This window comes from Panthera uncia (genome assembly GCF_023721935.1).
Source record: "Panthera uncia isolate 11264 chromosome B2 unlocalized genomic scaffold, Puncia_PCG_1.0 HiC_scaffold_24, whole genome shotgun sequence".
In the NCBI taxonomy this organism is placed as follows: Eukaryota; Metazoa; Chordata; class Mammalia; order Carnivora; family Felidae; genus Panthera; species Panthera uncia.
Genome location: NW_026057580.1, coordinates 111,546,860 through 111,574,802, shown reverse-complemented (window position 1 = coordinate 111,574,802; position 27,943 = coordinate 111,546,860). Strand labels below are relative to the sequence as shown.

Below are 27,943 nucleotides of genomic sequence, written 5' to 3'. Positions count from 1 at the left end.
TTCGCTTCCCGCCCTGCCCCGCGGCCGGGCCGGGGGAGCGGTGTTCCCAGCAGTCTCCGCGGCCTCGCTCAGGCCCGTTTCACGCCGTAGCCACCACCGCTCTTGTGGACGCCACCGGGCGTAGGGACCCGTACGCTGGTTCCCTGCGGTGAGGGTGAAACTCGACGTGCACGCCGCCGCGAAGATGGAGGGGCCTTTATCCGTGTTCGGAGACCGCAGCACCGGGGAGGCGATCCGCTCCCAGAACGGTAAGGGAGAACAAGGCCCGCCGTGGGCCGGCCTCCCGGCCCCATCCCGGCCCTCCCTAGTAGAGCCGGGGCTGCGGGTCTTGCGCTTTCCTCATCTGTGCCGGTAAAGGGCCCAGTCCGGTCTCTGCGGGGCGGGGCGGCAGCGCCCTCTATATTCCCGTAGGGGAGGATTTCCGGAACACCCAGCACGTTTTGGAGAACTGTCCCCGCTGCGTGTGGTTGGCAGTGGATGCCCAGGCCCGGGAGTTGAGAAGCGCTCCCCGGCCTAGAAAACCAGCCGCCCGCATTGACACGTGCTGGTCACGCCCCACATCCTCTTTGGTCCGGGTGCCCTGCGCCTCGTCTGTTCCGATTCTAACCAGGAGGAGCGTGGCTCTCAATCTTTGGACCTCGTTTTTGGGCTATTGAGCCGAAAACGCTAGCTTTAACTGCTGGTTGTACTGATGAACAAATGGCCACAGTCCAGCAAATGGGCCACTGTACCCCACTGGTTATTATGTGCAGTACATGTCAGGTGCCCGGATGTCCAGATCCGAATCTTATCCACCTATCGCCGGCAGGTTTTTATAGTAAAATTGGTTGACGAAATCTCAGTTGAACGTTAGCATAAGTAATTCTGAAAGTGAGGTTATTGTAGCAAACAAGAGGGATTAAGACATTAGTTGCTGTTTAGTTGAGAGCGTGGACACTTTTGAAATCAGGGATGTTTGCCGATCTTAACCATTTTAAGTAATTTGGATAGATTGGTAGATTTGGAAAATCCAGAGGCTGTTGGGTGTCACCTTCTTTAGGCTGAAATGGTTGTCATTTGGAGCAGTGGGTTTAAAAAAAATTTTTTTTATTTCTACAGTTATGGCAGCAGCTTCTATTGCCAATATTGTAAAAAGTTCTCTTGGTCCAGTTGGCTTGGATAAAATGTTGGTGGATGATATTGGTGTAAGTACACTTACGTGTTGTGTGTTACTCTAAAGAGAAATGATGGTTCTTAACTATTAATGTGAATTCTCTGTTTTTATCATAATCCTGGTATTGGAAGGTGCAGCAAAGGTGATAATAGGGGTTTGTGTTAATTTAGAGGCTGTCCTGTGTCTGCAAGTGATTGTGTCGTCTCTTTTCTTTCCTGCAAATTTCTTAGGATGTAACCATTACTAATGATGGTGCAACCATCCTGAAGTTACTGGAGGTAGAACATCCGGCAGCTAAAGTTCTTTGTGAGCTGGCTGATCTGCAAGACAAAGAAGTGGGAGATGGAACCACCTCCGTGGTAGGTAGTTGGTTACCTGGTAGGTGGCTAGAGACTAGTTGTTCTCCTAGAATGGACTTTCACAAACTGAAGCTATAAGTGAGTCAAGGGGGAGAAAATTTACTTTGCTTCTGGGATAGACAGAATTCAAAAACCAGTGTGTGTAGTTTGTACAAAGGAGAGAAACTTAAGAGATAATACAGCCCACTCGGTTTAAATGTAGATTTTCAGGGGCGTCCGGGTAGCTCAGTCAGTTAAGCGTCAGACTCTTGATCTCACGGTTCTTGAGATCCCAGCCCCACATCCCACTCTGTGCTGACAGTATGGAGCCTGCTTGGGATTCTCTCTCCCTCTCTCTGCCCACCCCACTTGCACTTTCTCTCTTTCTCAAAATAAATAATGTAAAAATAAATGTGGGTTTTCACAAGTTTCCTGAGTTTTTCAGCCACAACAGTATTTATACATATACACAAGGGTTTTTTTTTAATAGTTTCATTAAAAGGTCTTATGCTTTCGCCACCTGAAACTTAGAAGTTCCTAAAACTTTCTCTTTATAATTATCTAGGGAAGAAATATTACTGGGTTTAAGAAAAAAAGTGTGCATTTTGAATTTCATGGGTTCAAAATGGGAGCGTGAAAAAGTAAATGTGATCAGTAACAATACAAATTTCTGGAAGATCATCAGCACGCTGATGTGGTGTGTTGTGTAGTGTAGAAACAGGATTTAGTGAGGAACAAATAATAATTGACTGTAAAGAGGCAGGCCAGTGGTTTGTGGGGAAAATCTTTGTATTTCTAGATTAAACGTTAACTCATGAAAGAATGGGATCTATCTCTTCTGAAATAACGAGAATAGTTTTTGTCTAAATAACTTTACTGTGATTTTAAAAACAAAGTGATAATTTTCCTAGAAGAAGCACAGAATTTTTGGTTTTGTAGTATCTTTAGAAGAATGATTTAAAAAAAATTTTTAATGTTTGTTTTTGAGAGAGGTACAGAGACACAGTGTGAGCAAGGGAGGGGTAGAGAGAGGGAGACAAAGAATCTGAAGCAATCTCCAGGTTCCCAGCTGTCAACACAGAGCCCGGTGCAGGACTCGAACTCACAAACTGAGATCACGACCTGAGCCGAAGTTGGATGCTCAACCGACTGATTGAGTTACCCCTAGAAGAATGATTTTTAAGATCGACCAAGTAATAGTCTAAAATAATAGACATCATTTGAATAGTCACACTCTTCACTTGGCTTCTGTCGAGCACTTCCTCTTTAAAGGTAACAGATGTGCAGTTTTCTACCATTGTGTGGCCTGGCTCCTATTTGCTTTGGCCATCTGCATGTAAATAAAACACTGTATAGCTCTCTTTTCTCCAGGTTTCCAATAACCAGTTATTCATCATCGTAACTATTTAACACTAGCTGATCGTTGTTGCAGTGTTGTTTTTACATAGGCGCGTGTTGTCAGACTCTGTCAGAGCAATGAATCTTTTCTCAACAGGTTATTATTGCAGCAGAACTTCTTAAAAATGCCGATGAACTAGTCAAACAGAAGATTCATCCCACGTCAGTTATTAGTGGCTATCGACTTGCTTGCAAGTAAGATTGCGGTCAGGGAAGATTTTACGTTATCTGATGTTATTTGTAAAAAGTCTGTGTTCTGTAAATGTTATTAATGACTAAATTTATTTTGAAAAAGTCACGTTTTAGTAGTGATATTTGAGTAAGAAACAGGGCTAGTATTTTTTTTTCCCATTTGACTACCACATTTTCTCCCAATAATAGATTTTGGTGGCTATGCTTATGGGATAGATAAAAATTGCCGTGATCTGACGAGGGAGGACTTACTTGTGTCCTCCTTCTGTATGAAATGGCTGAACAAAAAATTGGTCCCCGTGACGTTTTGCCATTGTGAGAAAACAAAGTTTGAGTAGTGAATTTATAAATGTCTTTTCCTACACACTTCAAACAGGGAAGCTGTGCGATACATCAGTGAAAATCTAATTATTAACACAGATGAACTCGGAAGAGATTGCCTGATCAATGCTGCTAAGACATCGATGTCTTCCAAAATCATCGGAATGTATCCTTGTGATGGTTCGAGAAAGTTGAGGCTTTTTAAAGAGTAAGATCTTGTTTTTGTGCCGGGTGATACTGTATTGAAATTGTCTGCTTCCTTCCTTGCTTTCCTAGGGGGAAAGTCAATAGTGTATAATAGTAATAGGAATTGCAGGTAGCAATAAATGGTATTTTAACATTTTGACAGCATAATTAATGTTTTGTTTTTTTGATGAAATGGTTAAAAGGAAGTGCATTTGAATTACCCTGGTTTTGGGGCGCCTGGGTGGCTCAGTCGGTTAAGCGTCCGACTTCGGCTCAGGTCACGATCTCGCGGTATATGAGTTCGAGCCCGGCAATGGGCTCTGTGCTGACTGCTCAGAGCCTGGAGCCTGTTTCAGATTCTGTGTCTCCCTCTCTCTCTCTGACCCTCCCCCGTTCGTGCTCTGTCTCTCTCTGTCTCAAAAATAAATAAACGTTAAAAAAAAAATTTTTTTTTTTTAAAGAATTACCCTGGTTTTTGTGAGCACCCATTATCCGTTCTGTGTCTCTTGTTCTCCTTAACTGTTGGCTTAGAAATGGTGATTTCTTTGCGAATATGGTAGTAGATGCTGTGCTTGCAGTTAAATACACAGACGTGAGGGGCCAGCCTCGCTATCCTGTCAATTCTGTTAATATCCTGAAAGCGCACGGGAGGAGTCAGACAGAGAGTCTGCTCATCAGTGGCTACGCACTCAACTGTGTGGTGGGATCGCAGGGTAAGCCTCAGGGTTTGGTACTAAGGGTCAAAATTTGCCGTCCGTGGAATACATACCGTACCTCCTTAGGGGAGCGCTCCACGACTTGCACTTAACAGTTCTTCAGTAAAGCCCAAGGGCAGAGGAAATTGTAGATCACTTTTTCAGTTTCGCTTGTGTAACTTAAACTCATAAAGCTTGGGAAAAACACAAGTTAAAGACCACGTAAAGGCCGTAAAAGTTTGTTTCTATGGTTAGATGTTATAAAATCTAAATTTTTGTCTTCGTAGATAACATAATCCAATATTTCTTGCTACTTTTTAATCAGGCTTTAAGAATACCCGTATTTTATAAAACGTGACGTCGTTACAGTTCACAGTTATTTAACGTTACGTTCAATTGCAGGCATGCCCAAGAGAATAGTGAACGCAAAGATTGCTTGCCTAGACTTCAGCCTACAGAAGACAAAAATGAAGCTTGGTGTACAGGTGGTTATTACAGACCCTGAAAAACTGGACCAGATTAGACAGAGGTATGTTCAGAGATTATTTTTGACCTTTGAAAGCGGTGTCTGGAAATGATACTTTCGTTAGAGCCGGTAGCAAGTAAAAAAGGATCCTAAGGAGTGGTGACATCTCCTAGATAACCGCAAGTAATCAATCAGTTGCCAGGTAGCAGAGGATGGTGATTATGCAGCTGGAGTTTTTAAAATGTGGTGTCTCGGAGGACTAGAAAAGTTAGGATTTAAAAAAGTTGTTTTTAATGTGTATTATTTTTGAGCGGAGGGGAGGGGCAGAGAAAGAGGGAGACACAGATTCCGAAGCAGGCTTTAAGCTCTGAGCTGTCCGTACAGACCCTGATGTGGAGCTTGAACTCACAAACCTGAGCCGAACTCAACAATCTATGAAATCATGGCCTGAGCCAAAGATGGACGCTCAACCGAATGAGCCACCCAGACGCCCCCAAGAATTAGGATTTTTGACCAGAGTCAAACTTGCTGGAAGGCTAGAAAATGTGGTGATCTGGTGTTTTAAGATAGACCCGGGGTGATAGAACTTCAACGAAACCTTGTAGAACGTCGGTTTTAGGAGTGACTAATGTTATAGATCTGCCAAGGAATGTACTTCCTCGAGTAGTAGAGTGTGCACTGTGTGTCCCCTGTACGCCAGGCCCCAGGGGACGCTAACGCTGTTCCTGATTGGTTAACGCGCTCCAGAGCTAGACTCTGACCGCTACCCTGGATTTTGACTGCCTGCTTCCACTGGACTGTATCACTCACTCTTTTTTTTGTTGTTTGTTTTTAATGGTTGGTTTGTTAAAAAGGAAAAAAACAGTAACTGAACCAAACCTACAAGAAGTCTTTGCCAAAAGTCAGTCATGCTTTTTGCCTTTCAGATCTGCCTATGTATTTTTTTTCTTTCTGTAAAGTGTCCTTTCTTCTACCGGTGGCCGATCAGTCCCTCTAGGGTGACTGTTCTCAAGCTGCATATTCAGTTACTAATTCTGGTTCTTTTTAAAGTTTATTTGGAGGCAGAGTGCGCTAGCGGGGGAAGGGCAGAGAGAGAATCTGCTGACAGCACAGAGCCCCACTTGGGGCTCGATCTCAGGAACCGTGAGATCATGACCTGAGCTGAAATCAAGAGTTGGATGTTGAACCAACTGAGCCACCCAGGCGCCCCTGTGTCTCGTCTCCTTGGCAGCTGTGCCCTCCAGTGGAGGACCGTTTGCTAAGGTCACTAGTCGTCTCTAGTGTAAAATTCAGTAGACGCTTTCAACTCACTTGACCTTTCTCGAGCTGGTGACTACTTCCTTCTTGAAACACTGGGAGGTGGGAGGCAGCTCGGTGGTGCTGCCCCGTCTTGTGTTTGTATGTGTGGGCAGCCCCGGGGTCTGCCCTGCTGTCCCCAGAATAAGCCCTCGTCATTCTTGGGACTGCGGGTATTCTTCCCGTGTTGGAGACTTCCAGAATGTGCTGCTCTGAGCTCCAGACACCTGTGAATGCTTCTTACACATTTCAGTATGTTTAAAACTGAACTTTGGGTGATACCCATAAATCTGCATTTTAGCGATGGGGACCCCTCAGGCAGAAAACTAGGAAATACCTTGGCTCTTTTTACCTAATGCCTTTCTCCCTTCTAATGTATCACCAAGACCCCTTGATTTCTGTCGTCAAATTAAATCTCAGATTCATCTACTTCCTATTTTCTTGCCCCTGTGGAGGGGCAGCTAAGCTGCTCCTCTGGGTTTCACTCTTGGCCCCTCCCAGGCGATTTTCCATACAGCAGCCACGGTGATCTCGTCATTTCCAAGGCAGAGCCTTTTGTAGGCTTCCCATCGCTCTGGGATAGGTTTTTTCCTGTCTTAGTATTTTTTTCCGCTGTGGTCCAGCCACAACTGGAAGAGTCCGTCAGACTCCCCTGCCGGCCCCTAGTAACGTTCTTCCGTCCGCTTATACTCTCTGCCTGCTTATTTTTTAGCTCAGAGAACAGCTTGTTGTCTTTCCCTCCGAAGTGTGCTCTGCCATGAGTTCCTGTACTTGCTCTTCCCGCCCGTCAGCACAGTTTCTCTGTTTGTGGGACTTGGGCCAGAAGCTCTGAAGGCAGAGTCTGAAGGATATGCTTGGCTTTGCAGCCGCTGCCCATCCTGCGGCCTGTGGCCCAGAGCATTTGTCACGGTTTATAGACAGCTTTGCCTTGGGGTTTGTCTTTGTCTTACTTTTAAAAAAGCTCTTTGAATGACAAGTGAAATAGTTTTAATAATCTATAACATGTTGACTTTTTCAAATCTGTGTCCCTTCCCCATAGCTTGCTTGTGATTTCTGTCCTGTGCCCTCCTCCTGGCAGCTTCGCCTGATTAACACGGGGGCTTTGGACGCATCTTTTGAAAACCAGACTCTACTTTCTCGTCCTGCCCCATAACCTGTTAGTTTTTGTTTTACGCCGGGAGTCACTGGCTGAACCTCCCTGTCACCAAGCCGTAAACTGGGACTTCTCTGTTCAGAACATCTGTTCACATCAGATACGCTCCTGTGCCTCCAGTTACTGCTTCCTCGCCTCATTCCTCTATCTTTCCAGTGCAGCGCCCACATTGACATCGGGGCATCCTTTTGAAAACACGGAGAATACTCTCACTTAAAAATGTTAAAAAAAACACGGAGAATACTCTTACTTAAAAATGTTAAACTTCGTGGGGTGCCTGGCCGGCTCGGTCAGTAGAGCATGTGACTCTTGATCTCGGGGCTGTGAGTTTAAACCCCACTTTGTGTGTGGAGTCTACTTAAATAAAAATAAATAAATTGGGGTGCTTGGGTAGCACAGTCAGTTGAGCGTCCAACACTTGATTTCAGTTCAGGTCACGATCCCAGGGCTGTGGGATGGAGCTGTGTTGGGCACCACACAGTGTGGAACCTGCTTAAGATTCTCTCCCTCCCTCTGCCCCTCTCCCCCACTCGTGCATACTCTCTAAATTCATTATTAAAAATAAATAAAAATACTAAATTTCTTAACAGGCCCGAGACCCTTTAACATCTAACTCTACAAAACGTTCATTTTCTGTTCCTACTGTTCATTTTTTAATTAAAAAAAAAAACAAAACTTTTTTTTTTAAGTTTGTTCTTTTTTTTTTTTTTTTTAATTTTTTTCTTAACGTTTATTTATTTTTTTGAGACCGAGAGAGACAGAGTATGAACGGGGGAGGGTCAGAGAGAGAGGGAGGCACAGAATCCGAAACAGGCTCCAGCCTCCGAGCTGTTGGCACAGCCCGACGCAGGACTCGAACTCACGGACCACGAGATCACGACCTGAGCCAGACTCGGATGCTCAACCGACTGAGCCACCCAGGCGCCCCAAAAGTTTGTTCATTTTGAGAGACAGAGAGCACGAGTGGGGAAGGGGCAGAGAGAGAGGAGACACAGAATCCAAAGCAGGCTCCAGACTCTGAGCTGTCAGCACGGAGCCGGATGTGTACCTTTTTGAACATTCGAACGCGAGATCATGACCTGAGCCAAAGTCAGATGCTCAACCGACTGAGCCACCCAGGCGCCCCTGTTCCTACTAGTCATTTCTACTCTGGACTCCTCTTGACTCCAGACCTTCGTGCTTTCCTTGCCTCACCTGGCAGGCTGCATGTTGCTTCCCAATCATCTCTGCGTTCCATTGTAGCTAATGCTTTTCCAGGGTATGGTTGACAGTGTTTCCCTGCCAGATCCTTAAAGGCAGGGATGCCATTCCTTCGTTCTCAGGAACTCACATTGGGATGGGGGAGAACTAAGTGGTAATTTTAATTTCTTGGACTTTTCTGTAAGTTGATTAAAATTTTGGTCACAGAAGGGAAAGGGTGTTTGATGTAATTTAATCTGCAGTTATATTATGTGAAGTATTTAATGGAAATTGGAACTAGATTAACCACACAGAAGATAACTTTGGGTTATTACCCAAATACTTCATCTCTGTAGAGAATCTGATATCACCAAGGAGCGGATCCAGAAGATCCTGGCAACTGGTGCCAACGTTATTCTAACCACCGGTGGAATTGACGACATGTGTCTCAAGTATTTTGTGGAGACAGGTGCTATGGCAGTTCGAAGAGTTTTAAAAAGGGACCTGAAACGCATCGCTAAAGCTTCTGGAGGTAAGTCCTCTGCTCGCTCCCAGCTGCGGCGCGTCACGTTACCGTATATGAGACTGTGTCTCTTTACGTTGGAATGTTATCACTAAGCAGTTGCAGAAGCAGTGGTTTTTTTTACATCTTACTCCTTTAATGCCTTAGGCTACAAATATGTCTCATAGAGCCATTTTCCACGTTACTGGAAAAGCTCTTGAACTTACTGAATGTGTTGACCTCAGGAGGTCATGGTTCTGTGTTAGGCTGAAAGGACAGTGGTTTACTGATGCCTGTCTGTACGTTGCTCTTACCATAAATGTTTCTGAATTTGGGACAGCATATGAAAGCGTTCACGGGAAAAGTGTTTACAGATCTTTGTCATCATCTTCACAGCGACTGTCTTGTCAACCCTGGCCAATTTGGAAGGAGAAGAAACTTTCGAAGCTTCAATGTTGGGACAAGCAGAAGAGGTGGTACAGGAGAGAATTTGTGATGACGAACTGATCTTGATCAAAAAGTAAGAGCTGCTTTCTCAATCGAGCTGCACGGGTTTTATTAGTAAGGGAACGGATCGCCTTCCCATTGATTTGCTGCTCTAGTCTTTCAGTGATCAGAGCAGTTATACGCGTGGGAGAGAACAATAATAGGCCGTGCGCTACCACGAGATGGAGTAACCATTTCATCTCTTCTGCGCGGTCCAGACACTGCCTCTGTGTCTGGGTGAACCACGTGAGCAGGATTTCCAGTCGAGGTGCTTACGGTGGGTTTCTTTGTAGACGTCTATGAAAATATATTAAGGATTTCACTTTACTTTTTTAAATAGCACTAAGGCTCGTACGTCTGCATCAGTTATCTTACGTGGGGCGAATGATTTCATGTGCGATGAGATGGAGCGCTCTTTACACGATGCTCTTTGTGTGGTGAAGAGAGTCTTGGAGTCCAAATCTGTGGTTCCTGGCGGAGGTGCTGTAGAAGCGGCGCTTTCCATATACCTCGAAAACTACGCAACCAGCATGGTGAGAACACGTAGAATTGTGCTTTCTTTTCAAGAAGGGCGGGGGGGGGCACCATCTTTGGCTTTTTGTGGATGTACCTTCCCTGATGGGGCGCCTGGGTGGCTTGGTCCGTGGAGCGTCGGCATGTAGATTTCAGCTCAGGTCATGATCTCCCGGCTTGTGGAAACGAGTGCTGCCTCGGGCTCTGTGTTGACTCCCGAAGCCGGCTTGGGGTTCTCTCACTCACTCACTCTGCCCCTCCCCAGGTAGCGCACGCTTTCTCTTTTAAAATAAGATAAACGTTCAAAAGTACACATACTCTTCTCGGTCCTCTGCTGCCGCCGTGGGTTTTAAGACCCTTCGCTGTCTTTCTTCTCAGGGGTCTCGGGAGCAGCTTGCTATTGCGGAGTTTGCAAGGTCTCTTCTTGTTATTCCTAACACACTGGCCGTGAATGCTGCCCAAGACTCCACAGATCTGGTTGCAAAGTTAAGAGCTTTCCATAATGAGGCTCAAGTCAACCCAGAACGCAAAAATCTAAAATGGTAAGCATACAGTTTCCCTTTTTCACGGTCATCTGTGTATCGTGTATGGCACTTTAGCTTTGTTTTAAACTGATAAAAGATGATGACTAGTGATTAGCATTGGTGTATTTTAGTTAGCAGCTCAGAGTCCCAGCCTCTCCCTGCTTCTCTGGACAGTCACTACACCTGCACAAAGGTCCCACAGAGGCCAGGGGATTATCTTTGGGTCATCCGTATCTTCTTGAGGAGCCCCTGTTTAAGATACTGAATGATGTGGGGAGCCCAGTATCTACCTAAGCTTTTCTATGACTCGGTACTTATTTTGTTACTTACAGTCAACTACTGTAGTCTTAAGGGATCTATCCTGAGGTCCCTACATTTCCCAAGATTAACATTTGAATGGCGAAGCCATTCATCTCTTAAAGAGATGAGATGGGATAGGTGTGCATTATGTAAGAAATCACTTAATGGTTTTTTGTTTTTGTTTTGTTTTGTTTTTGCAGGATTGGTCTTGATTTGGTCAATGGTAAACCCCGAGACAACAAACAAGCAGGAGTATTTGAACCAACCATAGTGAAAGTTAAGAGTTTGAAATTTGCAACAGAAGCTGCAATTACCATTCTTCGAATTGATGATCTTATCAAATTACACCCGGAAAGCAAAGATGATAAGCATGGAGGTTATGAAGATGCCGTTCACTCGGGAGCCCTTGATGACTGATCTCATTTCTCTTTTATTTATAACAATGTTAGATGCAGTTATCTTGTATCTTGAGTATTACACATTAATAAAAATAACAAGCTGTCAAGCCTTGGGTTCTTATGAAAGATGGTTTCCATCCTCACTTTGGTCCTCTGATTTCACATATTACAATTTAGTACCTTGTTAGCTTAAGAAGAGATGAGGTTTCAGTTTAGTTTCGGCATGATTCATTAAGCAATTTCATCCTCTCTGAACACACATTGCTATTCCCATCCCACCCCCAATGCATAGGGCAGCCACACCACGATGTCCACCCTTTCGCTCCATTGTGTGTAACAGGGTAACAAGGATCCGACAGCCAGATGCTCCAAGAGGGTGGCCCAAGGCTATCGCCCCTCCTTGAATGTTGACCTAAGGGGGGAAAAATATATACCGTTATTCTGTGGACATAGAGTAAAAAGTTTTGTGGGGTTTATTTAGAACATGTGTGAGGTGGGGAGGGGCCAAGAGGGAGAGAGAAACCCAAGCAGGCTGGGTGTGGAGCCTGACTCTGGGCTTGGTCCCACAACCGTGATTTCATGACCTGAGCCCAAATCAAGTCTGACGCTTAACCTACTGAAACCACCCAGGTGCCCCAGGGCTAAAAATCGTAAATTATCTTTACCCTTTTAACATTACACCAGTAAACTATCCTGTCAAATTCCACTTTCGTTTTTCCTGTTTAGGTATATTGTTTATACCCCTGTGACATCCACCCTACCTCACTAGTTTAGAAGAGTCAGTGCTCTGTTGGTGTTAGAAGTAAACTAATACAGAGTCCAGAGTTTTTGCCTCGGGAAGCAATAAAAGAACTCCCCAGCCCCAGCAGGCACTTACCCAGGATCCACCCACAAGTTAGTTATTGGCCGGTTGGCCAATACCAGGGATACTGTGGAACAACTATATGTGGGTTTTGCTCTTTGCAATCTTAAAATTGCATTGGGAGAGTTCACTTGTGAGCTATCCCCACGACTGCTTGCTCGGGTTTACCTTCTCTGGGTTTAATCCAAGTTCTTTAGCTACTGCAACAGACAGGGCTGCAAAGGCTTCATTGATTTCAAATATGTCCACATCCTCCAGTGACCAACCTGCTTTTGCAACCTGAAGGAAAGATGAATGGAATAGAGGTCTGAACACTCAGGTGGAGCCTTCCTTCATTGTAGATACTCAAAAGAATAGACTGATACTGAAGGATCTCTTCTGGGATGTTCCAGCAGGGGCCTAGTGGTACCACATTTTGCCTCGGTGACACCAGTTCCAAAACATGAAGGATCAAACATCCCTTGGAGATTCTAAAGTTAAAGTTTTGAAGCAGTAACGGGTTACACGTAGGTGACGTGATCTAGGGGATTATCAGTTACCCCTAAAAGGCATATGACCCGAATGTTCTCGGCTGCTCTTTGTGGTGGGAAAGTGGACTAGAGGTAGAGCTGCAGGAATATGCTCGCATAAGGCTAGGGAGGAATTCCATTAAAGGGAAAATGAGATCTGATAAGAATAAAAAGGAAAACAAAACCAGGCTCGATCTTGACATTTTGGAGTGGAGAGGATCTGAGCCAAGGTTTACAGAGGACAGAATAACGGAATTACAGGGTGTTGGTCTGGTCCCAAAGAGGTTCGTTCAACCAACAAAGCAAAGGACAGGTGCTAACATTCAGAACTAGACTCACAGCTTGCTTTATTGCCGGAATTGGTCCTGTCCCCATAATGGAAGGCTCCACACCTACTTGTGACCAGGAAACTATCTGTGCTAAAGGTGTAAGCCCTCGACTGTCGGCCTCTGACTTCTTCATAAGAACCACAGCGGCAGCACCATCATTTATTCCTGTAAAATATGAAAGTCTGGAGTTTTGAGATGCTCATTGAGTTACATGCCTGTGTCTACTTTCTGACACGTGAAGACATGTGTTAAATTATTCTTAATACATCTTGGCAAATTCATTGGCTGTAATTCCTATTTACAATGTAATTGGAAATGGTAAGTTTGGTAATATGAATGTGACATAATTGACCACAGAATGTTCTAACTGAGGAAAGCTGGGGGAGGGGAGGTTAAGAAAAGAAATGGAAGAAATAGTCTTCATTTCACGGGAGGTACTGGGAGTTGCTGGTTTTGGAAAAGCACAGAGGTAGTAGATAAATTCTGGGGTTCCCTAATTTGCTTTTTCGCCTGTGTCTAGTGAGGATGTCAGGGAGTCAAATCCATTCTTTCACATATACATTAAGTCAAAAATGTAAACACTTAGTAATGATCAAATACAGAGAAACTACATTTTCCCTTAAAGCAACTAAAGGTTTTAGGATCATTTGTATACAAAAAAATAATTGAAACGAAGAAGGCATTAAGTTGGTGGGGCCTAGCAGAAGATGGCTTTCCCCCAACTGCCCTTTGGCAAATCTGACCTGAAGCATTAGCTGGGGTGACTGTTCCTGTTCCATCTTTGAGAAAGTAAGGCTTCAAGTTACATATGGCTTCTATGTTGGTCCCATGGCGAGGAAACTCATCTGTTTTCACTTCAGTAAGACCTGAACGAGGAAAATCAATTCCCCAAATTACTACAGAGATGGCAGTTGGCGTGCTAGCAATGGTGGAGTCCTGAGACACGATGCATGAAGATTCATACTTGGAAGGAAGGCTTATCAAAAATCCTTTTATTCCAAGAGGAAAGTACACACTAATAAAAAAGCGTATGTTCGACCATTTTATAAGCACTGTCCTCATGAGACATTTTGAGTGTTTTCCATATGCACGGCCCTTTCTGAGGAGGGCAGTTCCTTGTGCGAAAAGTTAAGGTGTGGGCGTAGGACTTGTCTGGTTACAACCGCCTGGACCCGGGAGCGTCAAAGCCATGAGGCTTGGACATAAGTGACGTCAGTTATGGGGAACGGAACAGTTACCAGTAATAGCCCCTTGACTAGAGCACGCCATATTAGATAATAGCAAAGTGACCCAAAAAGATCCACCCTCAAGATGTATGATATGTATACAAAAACATACAGGAAATACCGAATGTTCACTTCTGAGGAGAATTAGCCTGTAGGGACAAAAGGTCAGCTGTTGCCTTCTAATAACCATGAGCCAACGCTCCAGTTTCTCACGTGAAACCAGCTGTATCTACAGAACAGTGTGGACACTCTGGGACCGAGAGGCTCCAGTGCTAACACAGCTGCCTATGTTCTTAACCCTTCCACACCCCATAAACATGCCTCCCGCCCCCTGCCCAGCCCCGCCATCTAAGACGTAGCCAAGATCAACCTTTTCTTTGCAACCTGAAAGACACACTTTATAAACATTCCTATATATTATTTTTTGGAGTATTACTCTTACCTATAAATGGCATGCTGCTGTTTAAACCATTATGATCCAGATACTCACCTTTTCTAGAAGACACAAAAACTGGTATAATCTCTTTGTCAAAATAGCCAGCTTTCTGTGCACTCTCTGTCCTGTTCTGGGACAAAACTGCAAACTTGTCCTGATCTTCTCTACTCACTTGCCATTTTTTGGCTACATTTTCAGCTGTGAAAGAAAAAAATAATAATAAAGCAAAAGAAACATTTTCAGGAACTGGCTCTCGGTAGCTCAAGTTTTTCACACGTAAACAAGCACGGAGCGCGGAGTACAAGCAGACTCACCGATGGGCTGCGACAGTGTTCTGTGGCCATCTTGCCTCACAGTGGCAATGAATTTGGAAATGTTGCAGTAAATCTTAGAAGCCATTTTCTTTGTTTCCGTCCTTCTCTCTTTTCCCTTCTATATAATTTTAAACTTTCAGAAATTTCCTTTATGCCGATTCACCAACTGTTTTATATTTTTTTTGCCCCACTTACTTTATCATTCTCTCTGAACCATTTGAGAAAAATTTATAATCCTGCCTCTTTATCCCTCAATTTTAATTTCCCTGTATATTTCCCCCAAATGGCCATTTTCTTACATCAACACAGTTATCAAGATCAGGAAATTTAACATTGATACAATACTATGATCTAATTCGTGGTCCAGATTCAAGTTTCACCTATTGTCCCAATGATGTCCTCTGTAGCTAAATTTAGATGCTCAGTTCAGGGATCACACACTGTTACACTTAATAGTGAAACAGCTCCTCAGTTTCTTTTTGTTTGAAATAGTTCCTCATACTATCTTCGTGTTTCTTAACCTGCATTTTTTGAAGAACAGAGGCCAGTTCTTTTATCGAACGTCTTCCAATTTAGGTTTGATGTTTCCTCAAGACTAGATTAAGATTTTGCAGAAAAGCAGGCATACCACGGACATGATGTTCTCAGTGAATCTTATCAGGATGCCTGTGGTATTAGTTCACCTCAGGTGCCGTTAGCTTTCATCACTTGGTTCAAGCCTCTCTACACGGTAAAGTTACTACTTTTCCGTTTATAACTTATCAGTAATTTATGGGAAGTTATTTTGACGTTGCGAAAAAATACTTCTTCCTCATCAAATTTCACCTGCTACTTTTCGCATTCGTGATTTTCCAAGTCCAACCTTCCTTGTGTACATGTTAACTGGTGTTTTCCTTCCCTCCATGTATCATGCTGACATCAGTATGAACTCAAATATTTTTCCTTCATTTAATAAGTTACATAACCCGTAACTACCATTATTTATTCTGATGTTCAAATTGTTCAAGATTCGGGCAGTGGGCGTCCTCTAAGCTGGTTCCTGAGCCCTTCTGGCATGTCCCCGTGTGCTCTAAGCACTTCTTCATTTTTTGTTTTTTGGTAGTTTTATGGTTTTACTAACACAAATACAATGTGCACATAAGCTGTGTATTCATTTTCTTTGCTGTGCAGCCTGGCATTGGAACTGGGGACTCTGGTGGCCAATAGGACTGCTCTTTCCACAGTGGCTCTGCGGTTCTTAGAGGAGACACTGTGAGCAGTCTCTGCACAGTAAGATTTGTTGCACATCAAGCAGCACCTCAAGCTCCTTGATCTTGTGGCCTAGGAACATCCAGAAGCCAACGGGCAGCATGTGCTTTGTTTTCTTTTTGCTGCCGTAACCAATTCTGGGCATGAACATTTGGCCCTTGAATCTTCTGAGCACCCCATTGTCATTGCCACTGGGTTTCTACCAGTAGCACTTAATTTTAACATACTAGTTTAACTGGTACCAGATGAACTCCTTGGTCACATTCCTGGGTTTCACCAGAGATCTGAGGGCAGCCATGATGCCAAGTAGGGCGCTGCCACCTCCGCAGACAGCGCCGGAGAAAAACTTTATTTTTTTTTTAGCACTTTTGTCCTACCATGGACGCTTCTCAAAGGAACCTTGGTTCCTTAGTTCTCCTTAGTGGAGAAGGCATTTACAAATAAAGATCCGGGTGTTAGGACTGCTCACTATTACTGGCATGTCATTGTTCCTGTGCCAGTTCATCAGGAAACTTACATACACATACGATTTGCAAATGTATACACACTCATGGTGATACCTTGCATTCTCTGAGTGTAACCTAACACCACCAGCGCACGCTTCGCCCTTTCCCTACGTGGACTCCCTCCTACAATAGTGAGAAGCCTGGCTCCCATTATCCTCAATACAGTCACTCATTTGCTCAAATCTAGAATATACACAAGGTGGTTTCAGAACTTGCTATCCCACACCACTGGGGAGAAAGCAAACCCAATAACTAGAGCTCGATATTTGTTTACAGTTCGTTTTTCTTTGATTAGGTAAAACTTACACAGAGTGAAATACACAAATCTTAAGTGTATAGTTCAACGAGTTTTGACAAATGCAGGCAACCATATCTCCTGAATATGTAATATTTCCATCACCCCAGAGAGTTCTCACATGCCTCTTACCCATCTCCCCCTCCTTGAAGCAAGTAATATTCTGATTTCTGTCACCATAAATGCAACTCAGTGTCTGTTCTCAGCATTGTCATATCGTTGAAGTTATTGCTGTTTGTTCCTTCTTACTGCTGAGTGGTTGTCATGCATTCTCCTGTTGACGGATACCTGAACCATTTCTAGGTCTTGGCTCTTATGAATAAAGCTGCTATGAACTTCTTTGTGCAAAGCTTTTAGTGATCGATGTTTTCATGTGTCTTTAGTAAAGAAACTGCCAAATTTTTTCCAAAGTAGTTGTACCACTTTATGGCTGCAATGTATCAGAGTTCTAGTTGCTTCACATCCTTGCCAACATCCAGTCATTTTAATCTTGATCATTCTGGGGGTGTAGAACAGCATCTTATTGTGGTTTTAATTTGCATTCCCTGAAGTAATGATGAATACTTTTTTTGCACTGACTGGCCATTCATCTATCTTCCTTTGTGAAATTTGTGCCTAATCTTTAGCTCATTTTTCTTTCTTTAAATTTTATTTATTTATTTTGAGAGAGAGAGACAGAGAGAGAGAGAGAGAGAGAGAGAGAGAAGGGGAGGAGCAGAGAGAGAGAGAGAGAGAGAGAGAATCCCAAGCAGGTTCCACACTGTCAGCACAGAGCGCCATGCGGGGATTGAACCCACAAACCATGAGATCATGACCCAAGCTGAAATCAAGAGTTGGAAGCTTAACCGACTGAGCCACCCAGGCGCCCCGTTAGCTCATTTTTCAATTGGTTGTCTTTTTATTATTATTATAGGAATTCTTATATGTATCATGAATATTTTCTCCTAATTGGTGACTTACTTTCTTAATAGTACCTTCGGTGATGGTAAGTTTTAATTTTTGAAATCTAATTCATCTAATTTATCTTCTAAGTTTATTGCCTTCTGAGTCTTGTCCTACCCCCACGTTTACAAGCTATTCTATGTTGACTTCTTTGGTTTTTATCTTTAGATCCGTGATTCATCTCAAATGAGTATCTGTTTACAGTGTGAGGTAGGAGCTGAGGGTCATCTTTTCCCAGTTGCTTGTGGACCCTCTTGTTCCCGCGCCGCTCATTGTAAAGGTTTTCCTCTCCCCATTTCATTACACTGGAACCTTTGTTGAAAATTACCACAAGTCTGGGTCAGAGACAGAATCTTAAGCAGGTTCCGTGCTCAGTGTGGAACCCGACACGGGGCACGATCCCACGACCCTGGGATTGTGACCCGAGCCAAAATCAAGAGTCAGATGCCGAACTAACTGAGCCACTCAAGGGCCCCAATTTCTATATTTTTATCCTTTCTTTTTTGGTAGTTTTACTAGCTTGCCGAAATGCAACTCTTTGTCTTTCTTGGTATTCGAATTTTGTTTGTCACAAAATTTGGGAAATTTTCACCTATTGTTTCTTCAATAATGTTTCTGCCTCCGTTCTCTTTCTTCCAAGATTCCTATTCCGTGCATGTGAGTCCAGTTTACTTTGTTCCACAGATCCCTGAGGCTCTATTCATTCTTTTCTCAATCTTTTTCTCTGTGTTCTTTAGGTTGTATGTATTACTCTATCCTTAAATTCGCTGACCCTCTCTTCCGTCTCCAGTTTTCCATTAGGCTATCCGGTGGGTTTCTCATTTCAGAGTGTGGGCTTCACAGTTCTAATTGTCATCTACTTCTTTGTGCATGTTTTCCCTTCTACTGCTAAGGTTTCCCTTACATGTTCCTCAGTCGTGTTTTCCTTTATGCCCGTAAACCCGGGTAAAACAGCACCTTTAAAATCCTTGTCTGCTGATTCCAGTATCTATTATTGTAGGGATCAGATTCTATTGACCGTTTTTTCTATTGTTATGGGCTAACATTTTCCTATTTCTGTGAATGCCTAGAAATTTCTTATTGCATGCTGGACATTACAGTCGCTATACTGTTGAACATGTGCATTTTATGATCTTTAAGCAAGGGTATTGAGTATCATTCCCATTAACATGCTGGCAGATCATACGGGTCCTTTTGAAGCTTGATTTTTAAGCTTATTAGTTTGGGTCTAGAGCAGTCCTTACTCTGGGGCTAGAGCCCTACCCTAAACTTTGACCTTTCTGAGATGTCAAGGGAGTGTCCAGGGGGTTCAGTAAAGTTTCTGCTCTGGCTGGTCCGAACTCCTGAGTCTCCCAGTTCACAACTCTCTAGCAGCTGTTTCCAGCAGGTGTTGCCCTGCACACATACATCTGAGTATTTGACCAAAGTGTTGAGGAGACCCTTATGGAGACTTCTGGGGCTCCTTTTCTAGCTCCCTTCTCTCTAGTACTCTGCCCCACAAAATCTAGCCATCTCAGCAGCACCAAACTCTGACTTCTGCCTCCCTAGTTCAATGGCCACTATTCCTCCAGGTAGAAAGTCAGGGACAGTGGGGTTTTCCCTTCTTTCAAGAATCTCAGTCTTGTGACAGACTGCAGCCAAAGTAGGAGGTGGCACTGGTGTGGGCATTGGCACCACGGCTGGCTGCAGGGTGGGTGAGTCCCCTGCTCTCGTCTAGGGGAGCCCTAGAGCAGCCCTTCAGGGAGAGGACCCCAGAGGCAGGGCAAGAAACTGCCTTGGGGAGAAAGCAAGGTGCTCCTGGTAACCCACCCCTCCCTCGTCATAGGATCACGCAGGGCAGAAAGAAGGTGCCACGATGCCCTGACAGGAATCTTCAAAAATCCATCTGAACTATTTGGGATGATGCCCAAACTTGGGATCTATCACCTTCCCTGGTCTGTGCTAGCCAAGTTCCCGACGGGGGCACATTGAGAACATTCGGCAGGCCATGCCTCTAAGACATGCCTCAATCTTGATCTACTGTGAAGGCTCGGTGTGGATCTGAGAGCTCCGGATCCTGGTCCATACCAAGTTGGTAGAGCCATTCCAAGCCCAGGTGAACTTCCTTCCTGTACCTTGTCTTTGGGGAACTCAAGCACCAGAGGGAGAGGAACAACATGTTCCTCTACATAAATCTAGAAGGGAGGGTTTCCCCAGGCTGAGGGAGGAAAGAGCTGACAGGCATCAGATGAAGGCTCCATGGGGAAGGCCCCTGGTGCTGCCCTGTGTGGAAGGAATACATCTACCCCTGTTAGAACAAGCCATCAGGGAGTGGTACCAGCAAGGAAGGGACAGCAGCCAGTAGGAAATGGCAGTTCCTGGCAACTGCCCCTACCCCCCACCTACTGCTGGGGCCGACCGCACTGGAAATGCCTGAGCCACTGTGGACAAGATGCAGGACCTTTCCCAGAGTGACAGTATTTATCTAAAGCTGGAGAGAAGGGGGAGGATTTGTTTCCAAACAATTTGGATTGTTCCCAACACCATCCCTGCCAGGAGTTTGCAAGAGGCTGAGGTGTGGAGCAATGGGGGCTGAGCCCCAAGTGGTAATACAGAAGGTTCTGGAAGGTCCTCATGAAAAAAGGCCAAAATTAGGAGGAAAAAAAAAGAATCTCAGTCTTACATGATTGTTGGCTAATATTTGAAAACAGCTGCTTGATATGTTTTGACCAGTTTTCTATTTGTCTATATCAGGAGGTCTAGTCTTTACTAATGCCTACATCATGGCCTGAGACTTTTTCTCTTTTTTTTGTTTTTTTAAGCAAAAGGAATTTATTTTACATAATTCTGGAGAATAGAAGGCCAAGATGAAGATGTCGACAGGTTTGTTTTCCCCTGAGGCCTCTCTCCTTGGCCACCTTCTCGCTGTATCCTCACATGGTCTTTCTTCTATGCTGCCATCGCTAGTATTTCTTCCTCTTCTTATAAGGATGCCAGTTTGACTGGATCAGGGACCACGATAAAGGCCTCATTTTAACTTGATTACTTCTTAAAAGGCCCCAACTCCCAAACACAGTCACATTCTGAGGTCCTGGGGGTTAGGGCTTCAACATAGGAGTTTTGGGAGGTCACAATTCAGCCCGGAACACCTCAGACAAGGCTTGACAGCCTCTGGTGATGTTGACACAGCTGGAATATCACACTTGGAGAAATCCCGGCCTGGACACTATGATAACACCCTGTTAGGGAACACAGCCTCCCGCAGTCTGGCCACACTCTCCAGCATTCCCTGCTGCCGCCCTCGCTTGCAGTGACAAGATGCCTCAGCTTCTCTCTGCTCCCCACGTCTCCACGCCCCTCCCTCCTTGCCTTTATACACACTGTTCCCTCTGCTTAGAATCTGGCTCTTTCCCCCACTTTCTCATGACTAAAGACAGCAGTTCTGTTGACCTTCCAGTTGCCTGGCCAGTAAACCTGAACCGCAGATGCCTAATGAAAACCAGGTCATATGGTGCAGAGAGTGCGGTGTAAGGTGCCAGGAGTACCTGCTCACCTCTGATACCACCTCTGCCACGAAACCACCGTTTGGGGCCCTGGTCTGTTCATACGGTGAAATGGGAGGCTGATCAGAGCTCTGAAGTCCCACCCACCTGTAACATCCCGCCATAATCAAGGAGTCGCAGAGGAGAGACAGGCTATTTCCTCAGTTGGGCTCACCCGAGTGGAACTATCCCTGCCATCAGTGATACAAAATGATGAGGACATGGTCCCTGACCTTAAAGAGGAAAGCACCTGCAGAGCTGATTATGACATGACCTTTTGGACACCTTTTTACAGTTAGTCTGTCTTCAGCTGTGTCTGCCTTACCCGTAATGCCCATATGGTAGTTGTGAAATGCATCGGTAAGCCCGTCACAGAGTATACTGTCCATCAGTGGCATTTCCCCCATCTTGACTCCTGCCCTCAAATGAACCAAGTGAGGAGCCTGGAAACAAGAAATACAAGTGGATTTAGGATTGGCTGTAACTAGTCCTCTCCTTAGGATCCCACTCAAAACTATCCAGTGGCTCCCCAGTCTTCGCCTAGTCCCCCCTGTGATCCTTCTCCCCAGTCGGCCCATCCTCCTCCCCACCCAGGGCCTGAAGACCCCTGGAATCAGCACACAATTCTATCTTACCCACTCTTGAGAAGCTGTTACTCTCCTACCTACCTATTTCCATTTACCACCAAATCTATCCATTCTGTGTCCTGTGTCCTTAAAAACTCCATTTAGCCTTTCCGAAGAGGCAACTAGTTATCTGGGTTTTTAAATTTTTTTTTTAATGTTTATTTATTTCTGAGACAGAGAGAGACAGAGCATGAGTGGGGAAGGGGCAGAGAGAGAGGGAGACACAGAATCCAAAGCAGACAACTAGTTATCTGTTAAATGAGGAGCTAATCTAACGGCATAAGTGATCACGCTGTGTGTTACTTATTTTGATACAAGACATAATGCCTATAGTCAGAACAATCAGGAGGCCTAATTAATGGGGAGAGCTTTCTGGGTGTGGGTCCTCTTAACTCCTACCAACTCAATAGCAGCTAAAATAGAATGGAAAAACTTGGGAGTCAGAAAATTGATATTTGAATCCTGGCTCTGGGCCTCAGTTTCCTGACCTGTGGATTGGGAATGATACCATCTACCCTATAAGGGCTGTTGTGACTATATGTATAAAAGCTACAAACCTTGTAAAGTACTACACAGATATTAGCATGGTCCCCTCAGAATCACTCTGATCATGTTCACTACCTTCAACTTACCTCCTCCTGGGCTGATTTGGCCCTGTCTAGGGGATCCCCAGGTCAGACCCTGAACTGCCTGTAGGAAGCTGGTGATATACTTTTTCCTTTTCACTCCCATGCCAATTTGAGGGATGGGCCTTGGGGAAAGAAATTCTGCCGAGCAAACCTATTTGAGAAGGGTACCACTCAGTGGTCCTCTTTTCCACATTTGATGTCTCCAAACGGTCAACAAAATTTAGTCCCTTGGTCCCTGGGGTCCTTCTTGTCAAGCACAGGACAATAAGTGCAAACATCTGTTTGTTACGTTTCCATACAATGAGAAAGAAATTTAAGACCAAGGATATCAACCAACTAATGTAACAGGTTAAATTCGGGACACATTTTATGCTTTGGTAACATTTTAGGAAAAAAAAAAAAAATGAATTCTGTTCCAATCACACTGGTTGACAGGATTTTTCTACAACCTGGATTTCTCCCCCAACTTGGAAGAATAATTAACATCCACATAGGGATCAAGGTTGAATCCATTTTTACTTTGTTTACTCTTTGGTCTCAGCTCTGCTATGCATCAGGTTACTCTGCTATGGCAAAATAAGTTTATTAGCGAGCAGTCAGCAAGAGTTGTTTCTTCAGAGGCCTCACCTTGCTCATGCTTTCCATGCCTCCTGCAACCACAATATTAGAGTCTCCTGTCCCTATTGACTGGGCTGCAAGGCATACGGCTTTGAGGCCTGACCCACAGACCATCTGGCAGCTCCATGCTGGAACAGAGTAAGGGATTCCTGCACCCATGCTGGCTTGTCGAACGGGATTCTGCCCACAACCTGGAAGAGGGAACACAGAGACTTCTCAGCAATCACAGAGAAACAAAATGTTTCACTGGGCTCCTGTCACTTCCCAGCCAAGCTGAACCAAGCCACACTCCCAGCCAGACAGAAAAAGGCCTGCATACACTCTATCCTTGCCACAACGTAGCTCTTGACTATGAATTAGCTTGTGCTGTTCTATATGTTAGGGATATAAGTTTCCTCTTCCACAAGGAAACGATTAATACCTTAAGAAGGAAACATGCTTCTTGATCTTTCAACAGGGTCTGAATAAGCACACATTCCCTTATTTTTTAAAAAAAAGTTTATTTATTTGAGAGAGACAGAGACAGTGTGAGTGGGGGATGGGCAGGGGGAGAGAGAGAGAGAGAGAGAGAGAGAGAGAGAGAGAGAGAATGAATGAATCCCAAGCAGGCTCTGCACTGTCGGCACAAAGCTGGAGTCAGGGCTCGATCTCACAAACTATGAGATCATGACCTGAGCCGAAATCAAGAGTCGGATGCTTAACCGACTGGGGAGCCACCCAGGTGCCCCAGCACACACTCCCTCATAAACACAGGGCAGAACTTGGGCATCATCCATGTTTCTAACTAGGGCCATGTGCTTCCATGATCATGGCTTCAAGACACCTGGCACAGTAAGAGGGTTTCTTAAAGAGGAAAACCTCTGATAAGAAGTATTTCTTTCTTTGCTTGATACTCATCACACATGGTTAACTGGTTATGTAACAAGACATGTGCAAAATCAGAACTGACAAATACCCTTGCATAATTCAACTGTGGGAACTATTCCTTCAGGGAACTGAAAGAAATACATCACATACATAAAGTAGTACAGAAGTGAATGGAGTTGAGGGGTGCCTGGGTGGCTCAGTCAGCTAAGCGTCCGACTTCAGCTCAGGTCACGATCTCGCAGTTCGTGGGTTCGAGCCCCGCGTCGGGCTCTGTGCTGACAGCTCAGAACCTGGAGCCTGTTTCAGATTCTGTGTCTCCCTCTCTCTCTGACCCTCCCCCGATCATGCTCTATCTCTCTCTGTCTCAAAAATAAATAAACGTTAAAAAAAAAAAAAATTAAAAAAAAAAAGGGAATGGAGTTGAAAGTTTCAAATATTCTCAGTACCCAGTGCCTATTACCAAAGGATCAATGTTTGTACAGTGGTCACTCTATTGCAAATTTCAGATAGACCCATACCTAGCACCTTTCCTCAGTGAGTTTATTGGAAAAAACTCACCAATAGCTCATGGACAAAAATTTAGAGATTATATTCATCACAATGCTCTTTCTCTGGGATTAGACTGGTAGCCTTGAAACTAAAAACATATATAGGAAAAACTGTTCAAATGACAGAATCAAAATACCTCTAAATTGAACTCAGCATACTAATTAATAAAGAAGAAAATATTATTTGAAGTTCCTGCTTTTTAAGTTACAGTCAGTTACAAATGCATTTAAGTAAATGATTCCTTCATAAAGATGTTATGTGTTTATCCATAACCTCCATCTTCAAGGTAAGAAATGAGCGCAGGGCGCCTGGGTGGCTCAGTCGGTTAAGTGTCCAACTTTGGCTCAGGTCATGATCTCACAGTAAGTTTGAGCCCTGTGTCATGCTCTGTGCTGACAGCTCAGAACCTGCAGCCTGCTTTGGATCTTGTGTTTCCCTCTCTCTGCCCCTCCCCGCTCACGTTCTGTCTCTCAAAAATGAATAAAAACTTTAAAAAATGTAAAAAAAAAAAAAAAAAAAAAAAGGTAAGAAATGAGTGCTAAACATAATTAATAGTCTAGCAGTTAGCAGAACGTGAGCTCCATGAGAATGAGGATTTCTATCTGATATGAACACTGCTTATCCCTAGCTGAAAAAAAATAGTGCCCAGTGCACAGCAGGTGATCAGCTAAACATTTTTATAGGGTTATGGAGGGTGTCTAGGCTTAAGAAGTAGGACAGATGAAGGTTCGAATGCTAGCTCCATCTCCAACTGTGCCTGTGGATAAGTGACTTGACCTTTCAAAATCTCATTCACTCATTTCGAAAATGGAGAGAATACGATTCAACAGACTTACTGACGGGATTAAATAAAGCAATGAAAGCAGTAAGCACAGTGCTTTAAAGGCCCAGCACTCAGCAGGCCCTTGATAAACATCGCTATTCTTTGTATTTTAATTTGCAAAGATACTATAGAAAAGAAGCGTGGAGGGGCGCCTGGGTGGTTCAGTCGGTTAAGCGTCCGACTTCAGCTCAGGTCACGATCTCACGGTCCATGAGTTCGAGCCCCGCGTGGGACTCTGGGCTGATGGCTCAGAGCCTGGAGCCTGCTTCCAATTCTGTGTCTCCCTCTCTCTCTGCCCCTCCCCCGTTCATGCTCTGTCTCTCTCTGTCTCAAAAATAAATAAACGTTAAAAAAAATTAAAAAAAGAAAGAAAAGAAGCGTGGAAGACAGAACAGAGAAACCAACATGGAGTACCGTGTGGCAACTGAATTAAGTCTGAATCGTGGGTCTGGGAAGGAAGGAGGATGTGGGCTGAAGGCTGCCAGTCTGAGAGTGTTACTCACCTATTTTAAAGCCCTTGGAGAGTCAAGGGAAAGTGGTAGGCCCGCAGGGACAATTTGAGAAAGGAGAATTAGGAAGAGGAACTACAAAACTATAAAGTAAGAAACACACACACACACAAAAAAAAAAAAAAAAAAAAAGGGCCAGGTCTCAGACAGGGTAAGGACAAAAGTTGGCTGTTAAGTGAGCATTACCAGTTACCACTAGCGATAATTGGAATTTATGCTACCGAGTGAACATGAGTCTAGTTATTAATAAGTAGGAATGGTCAGTGATCACCAGTCCGTAGACAGTGGGAACCAGAAGGGAGACAGGAGCACTCTGGTGACTCACCTATCCCCAGGGAGTGAGACCCCCCACCGCCCCCACCCGTGCGGAGCAGGAAGTGCAACCTACCTGGCCAGCTTGGAAGGGAGCCTACCGCGGGGCGCAAGGCCCTTACCTCTGCCCTATCCCCAGCAGGTAGCACAGTGCGAGACACAAAGGAGGAAATCACACTTTTGTACTGAATGTGTACATTTCTGGGGACTACGGAGGGCCGTGCATACTCTCGGATGCGTGAGGCTGGCCCTGGGTCTACAGAATGAAAAAGGGGGACGGTGGTCTAGTCTAGGCTCATCCGGACACGCAGATGAAAGTCGAGGAGTGTTAAACTGGAAGGGGCTTTGCCAGAGGGCCGACAGGAAGAATTCCCACAGCGGGAACGCCGTGGGCACATCTCTGGAGTGAAGAACTTCAGCTTCGGGAGCGGGGATGGGAGGATGTGTTGATGGGTTGCTTCCAATAAACCTGACCTCAGCCGGGGTCTCTGAGGAGTTACCTGCTGTCAAAACGTGTCCAAATATGACCTCTGACACCTCTTCGGGAGCCACAGCGGCCCTCTTCAGGACTTCTTTGATGACCGTTGTGCCCAGGTCGTGGACAGGGACGGTGGACAAGGCACCATTGAAGGAGCCTAGGGCAGAAGGGCAGGAGGGGGCGATGAGCAGGGCGTCCAGCGCGGCTCGTGAGGGTACAGAGCGGAGCGTGTGTGACTCTCACCCAGGCGAGACTCGCGCGGAACGCTGCCAGAGCATCGGGAAGCCGCGGACGCGCGGGAAGCCTGCGCATCCACTTCCCACGCGCTGGCAGATGGGCGCGGCCCACGCTTCCCTAACAAAAGGGGTCGACGGTCCCACGCGCCCAAGGGCTTTGAAAGGTCTACAGCGCTAAGCGCGGGACGGCAATTCTCACTCAACCTCCATTCACCGCCGCGACCCTGCTCTGACCACCCGTCAACCCCGCCCCTGTGGCCACAGGGCTGACATGGCTCCTCCTGGAGCTGGCCAATCAGAGGACTCGAGAGAGAGCGCCCACCCTCGCCATCCAATGGGAGAGTCAGGCGGCACGGTGGTTCTACCCGGAGATCCAATCAGAGCACGCGAAGAGGAGTGGGCATCACCTGGCGAGGACGGGGCGGGGCTGCGGGGTGGTCTGCCAGGAAGGGCGAGGTGCAAAGTCCAGGGTGTCCCAGGGTGTCCCAGGGGCCCCGGAGTCCCCGCGGCTTAGCCGCCGCCGGCCACTTACCTATAACGGTCCGCGCCGCCGAGACGATCACCACGGGGTCGGAACCTGCACTCATCCTGCCGCACCACAACCTCTCGTGCTGCTGAGGGCCCGGAGCGGCAGGCGAGTGAGGCAAAGCCTTGCTCGGCCGCTGACAGGCCGCTCCAGGGGGCGGAGCCGCAGGCAGACCCGCCCACCGATCCGCGGGCGCCAATGCGCAGGCGCGACGGCTGGCGCGGGGAGGGCTAGGCCGCTGGGGACCCGGACAGCGGGCGGGACCGCGGGCCCTGGAGCCAGACACGCATCACCACCGCCTCGGACCCTTACCTGAGCACCCCAGTGTTGTAGTTTGTCGTGACGTCTTTGATTTGGGGGCGGGAGGCGTGTTTGGCGAGTCAGTGAAAAGTGGGGGTGACAGAATAGTACCCCACGTTCGCTCAGGACTCGAATCCCTGTGGCGAGAATGTGGGCGCGAATCCTGCCAGCTGCCGACGTGC

The 27,943-nt window shown here is 45.5% G+C and overlaps 2 protein-coding genes and 2 non-coding genes across 4 annotated transcripts; 3 read left to right on the top strand and 1 right to left on the bottom strand.

Annotated features, from left to right (window-relative positions):
• TCP1 (t-complex 1) lies at positions 1-11,207 on the top strand. Its single transcript, XM_049654527.1, has 12 exons — positions 1-248; positions 1,099-1,184; positions 1,384-1,512; positions 2,987-3,084; positions 3,458-3,568; positions 4,120-4,301; positions 4,686-4,812; positions 8,734-8,909; positions 9,276-9,399; positions 9,706-9,898; positions 10,257-10,420; positions 10,903-11,207. The coding sequence occupies exons 1-12, from the start codon at positions 185-187 to the stop codon at positions 11,117-11,119; spliced, it is 1,671 nt and encodes a 556-aa protein (XP_049510484.1). The 5' UTR covers positions 1-184; the 3' UTR covers positions 11,120-11,207.
• Positions 3,234-3,373, top strand: LOC125939227 (small nucleolar RNA SNORA29). Its single transcript, XR_007462979.1, has one exon. It is a non-coding gene; the product is annotated as a small nucleolar RNA SNORA29 (small nucleolar RNA).
• On the top strand, positions 9,458-9,589 carry LOC125939224 (small nucleolar RNA SNORA20). The gene has a single exon (XR_007462976.1). It is a non-coding gene; the product is annotated as a small nucleolar RNA SNORA20 (small nucleolar RNA).
• Positions 11,182-27,606, bottom strand: ACAT2 (acetyl-CoA acetyltransferase 2). The gene is made up of 9 exons (XM_049654528.1): positions 27,468-27,606; positions 26,722-26,856; positions 23,171-23,352; positions 21,614-21,731; positions 14,517-14,660; positions 13,544-13,666; positions 12,811-12,965; positions 12,131-12,241; positions 11,182-11,512 (listed from the first exon to the last, which is right to left on the bottom strand). The coding sequence occupies exons 1-9, from the start codon at positions 27,520-27,522 to the stop codon at positions 11,342-11,344; spliced, it is 1,194 nt and encodes a 397-aa protein (XP_049510485.1). The 5' UTR covers positions 27,523-27,606; the 3' UTR covers positions 11,182-11,341.
• Positions 27,607-27,943: the final 337 nt, after the last annotated feature.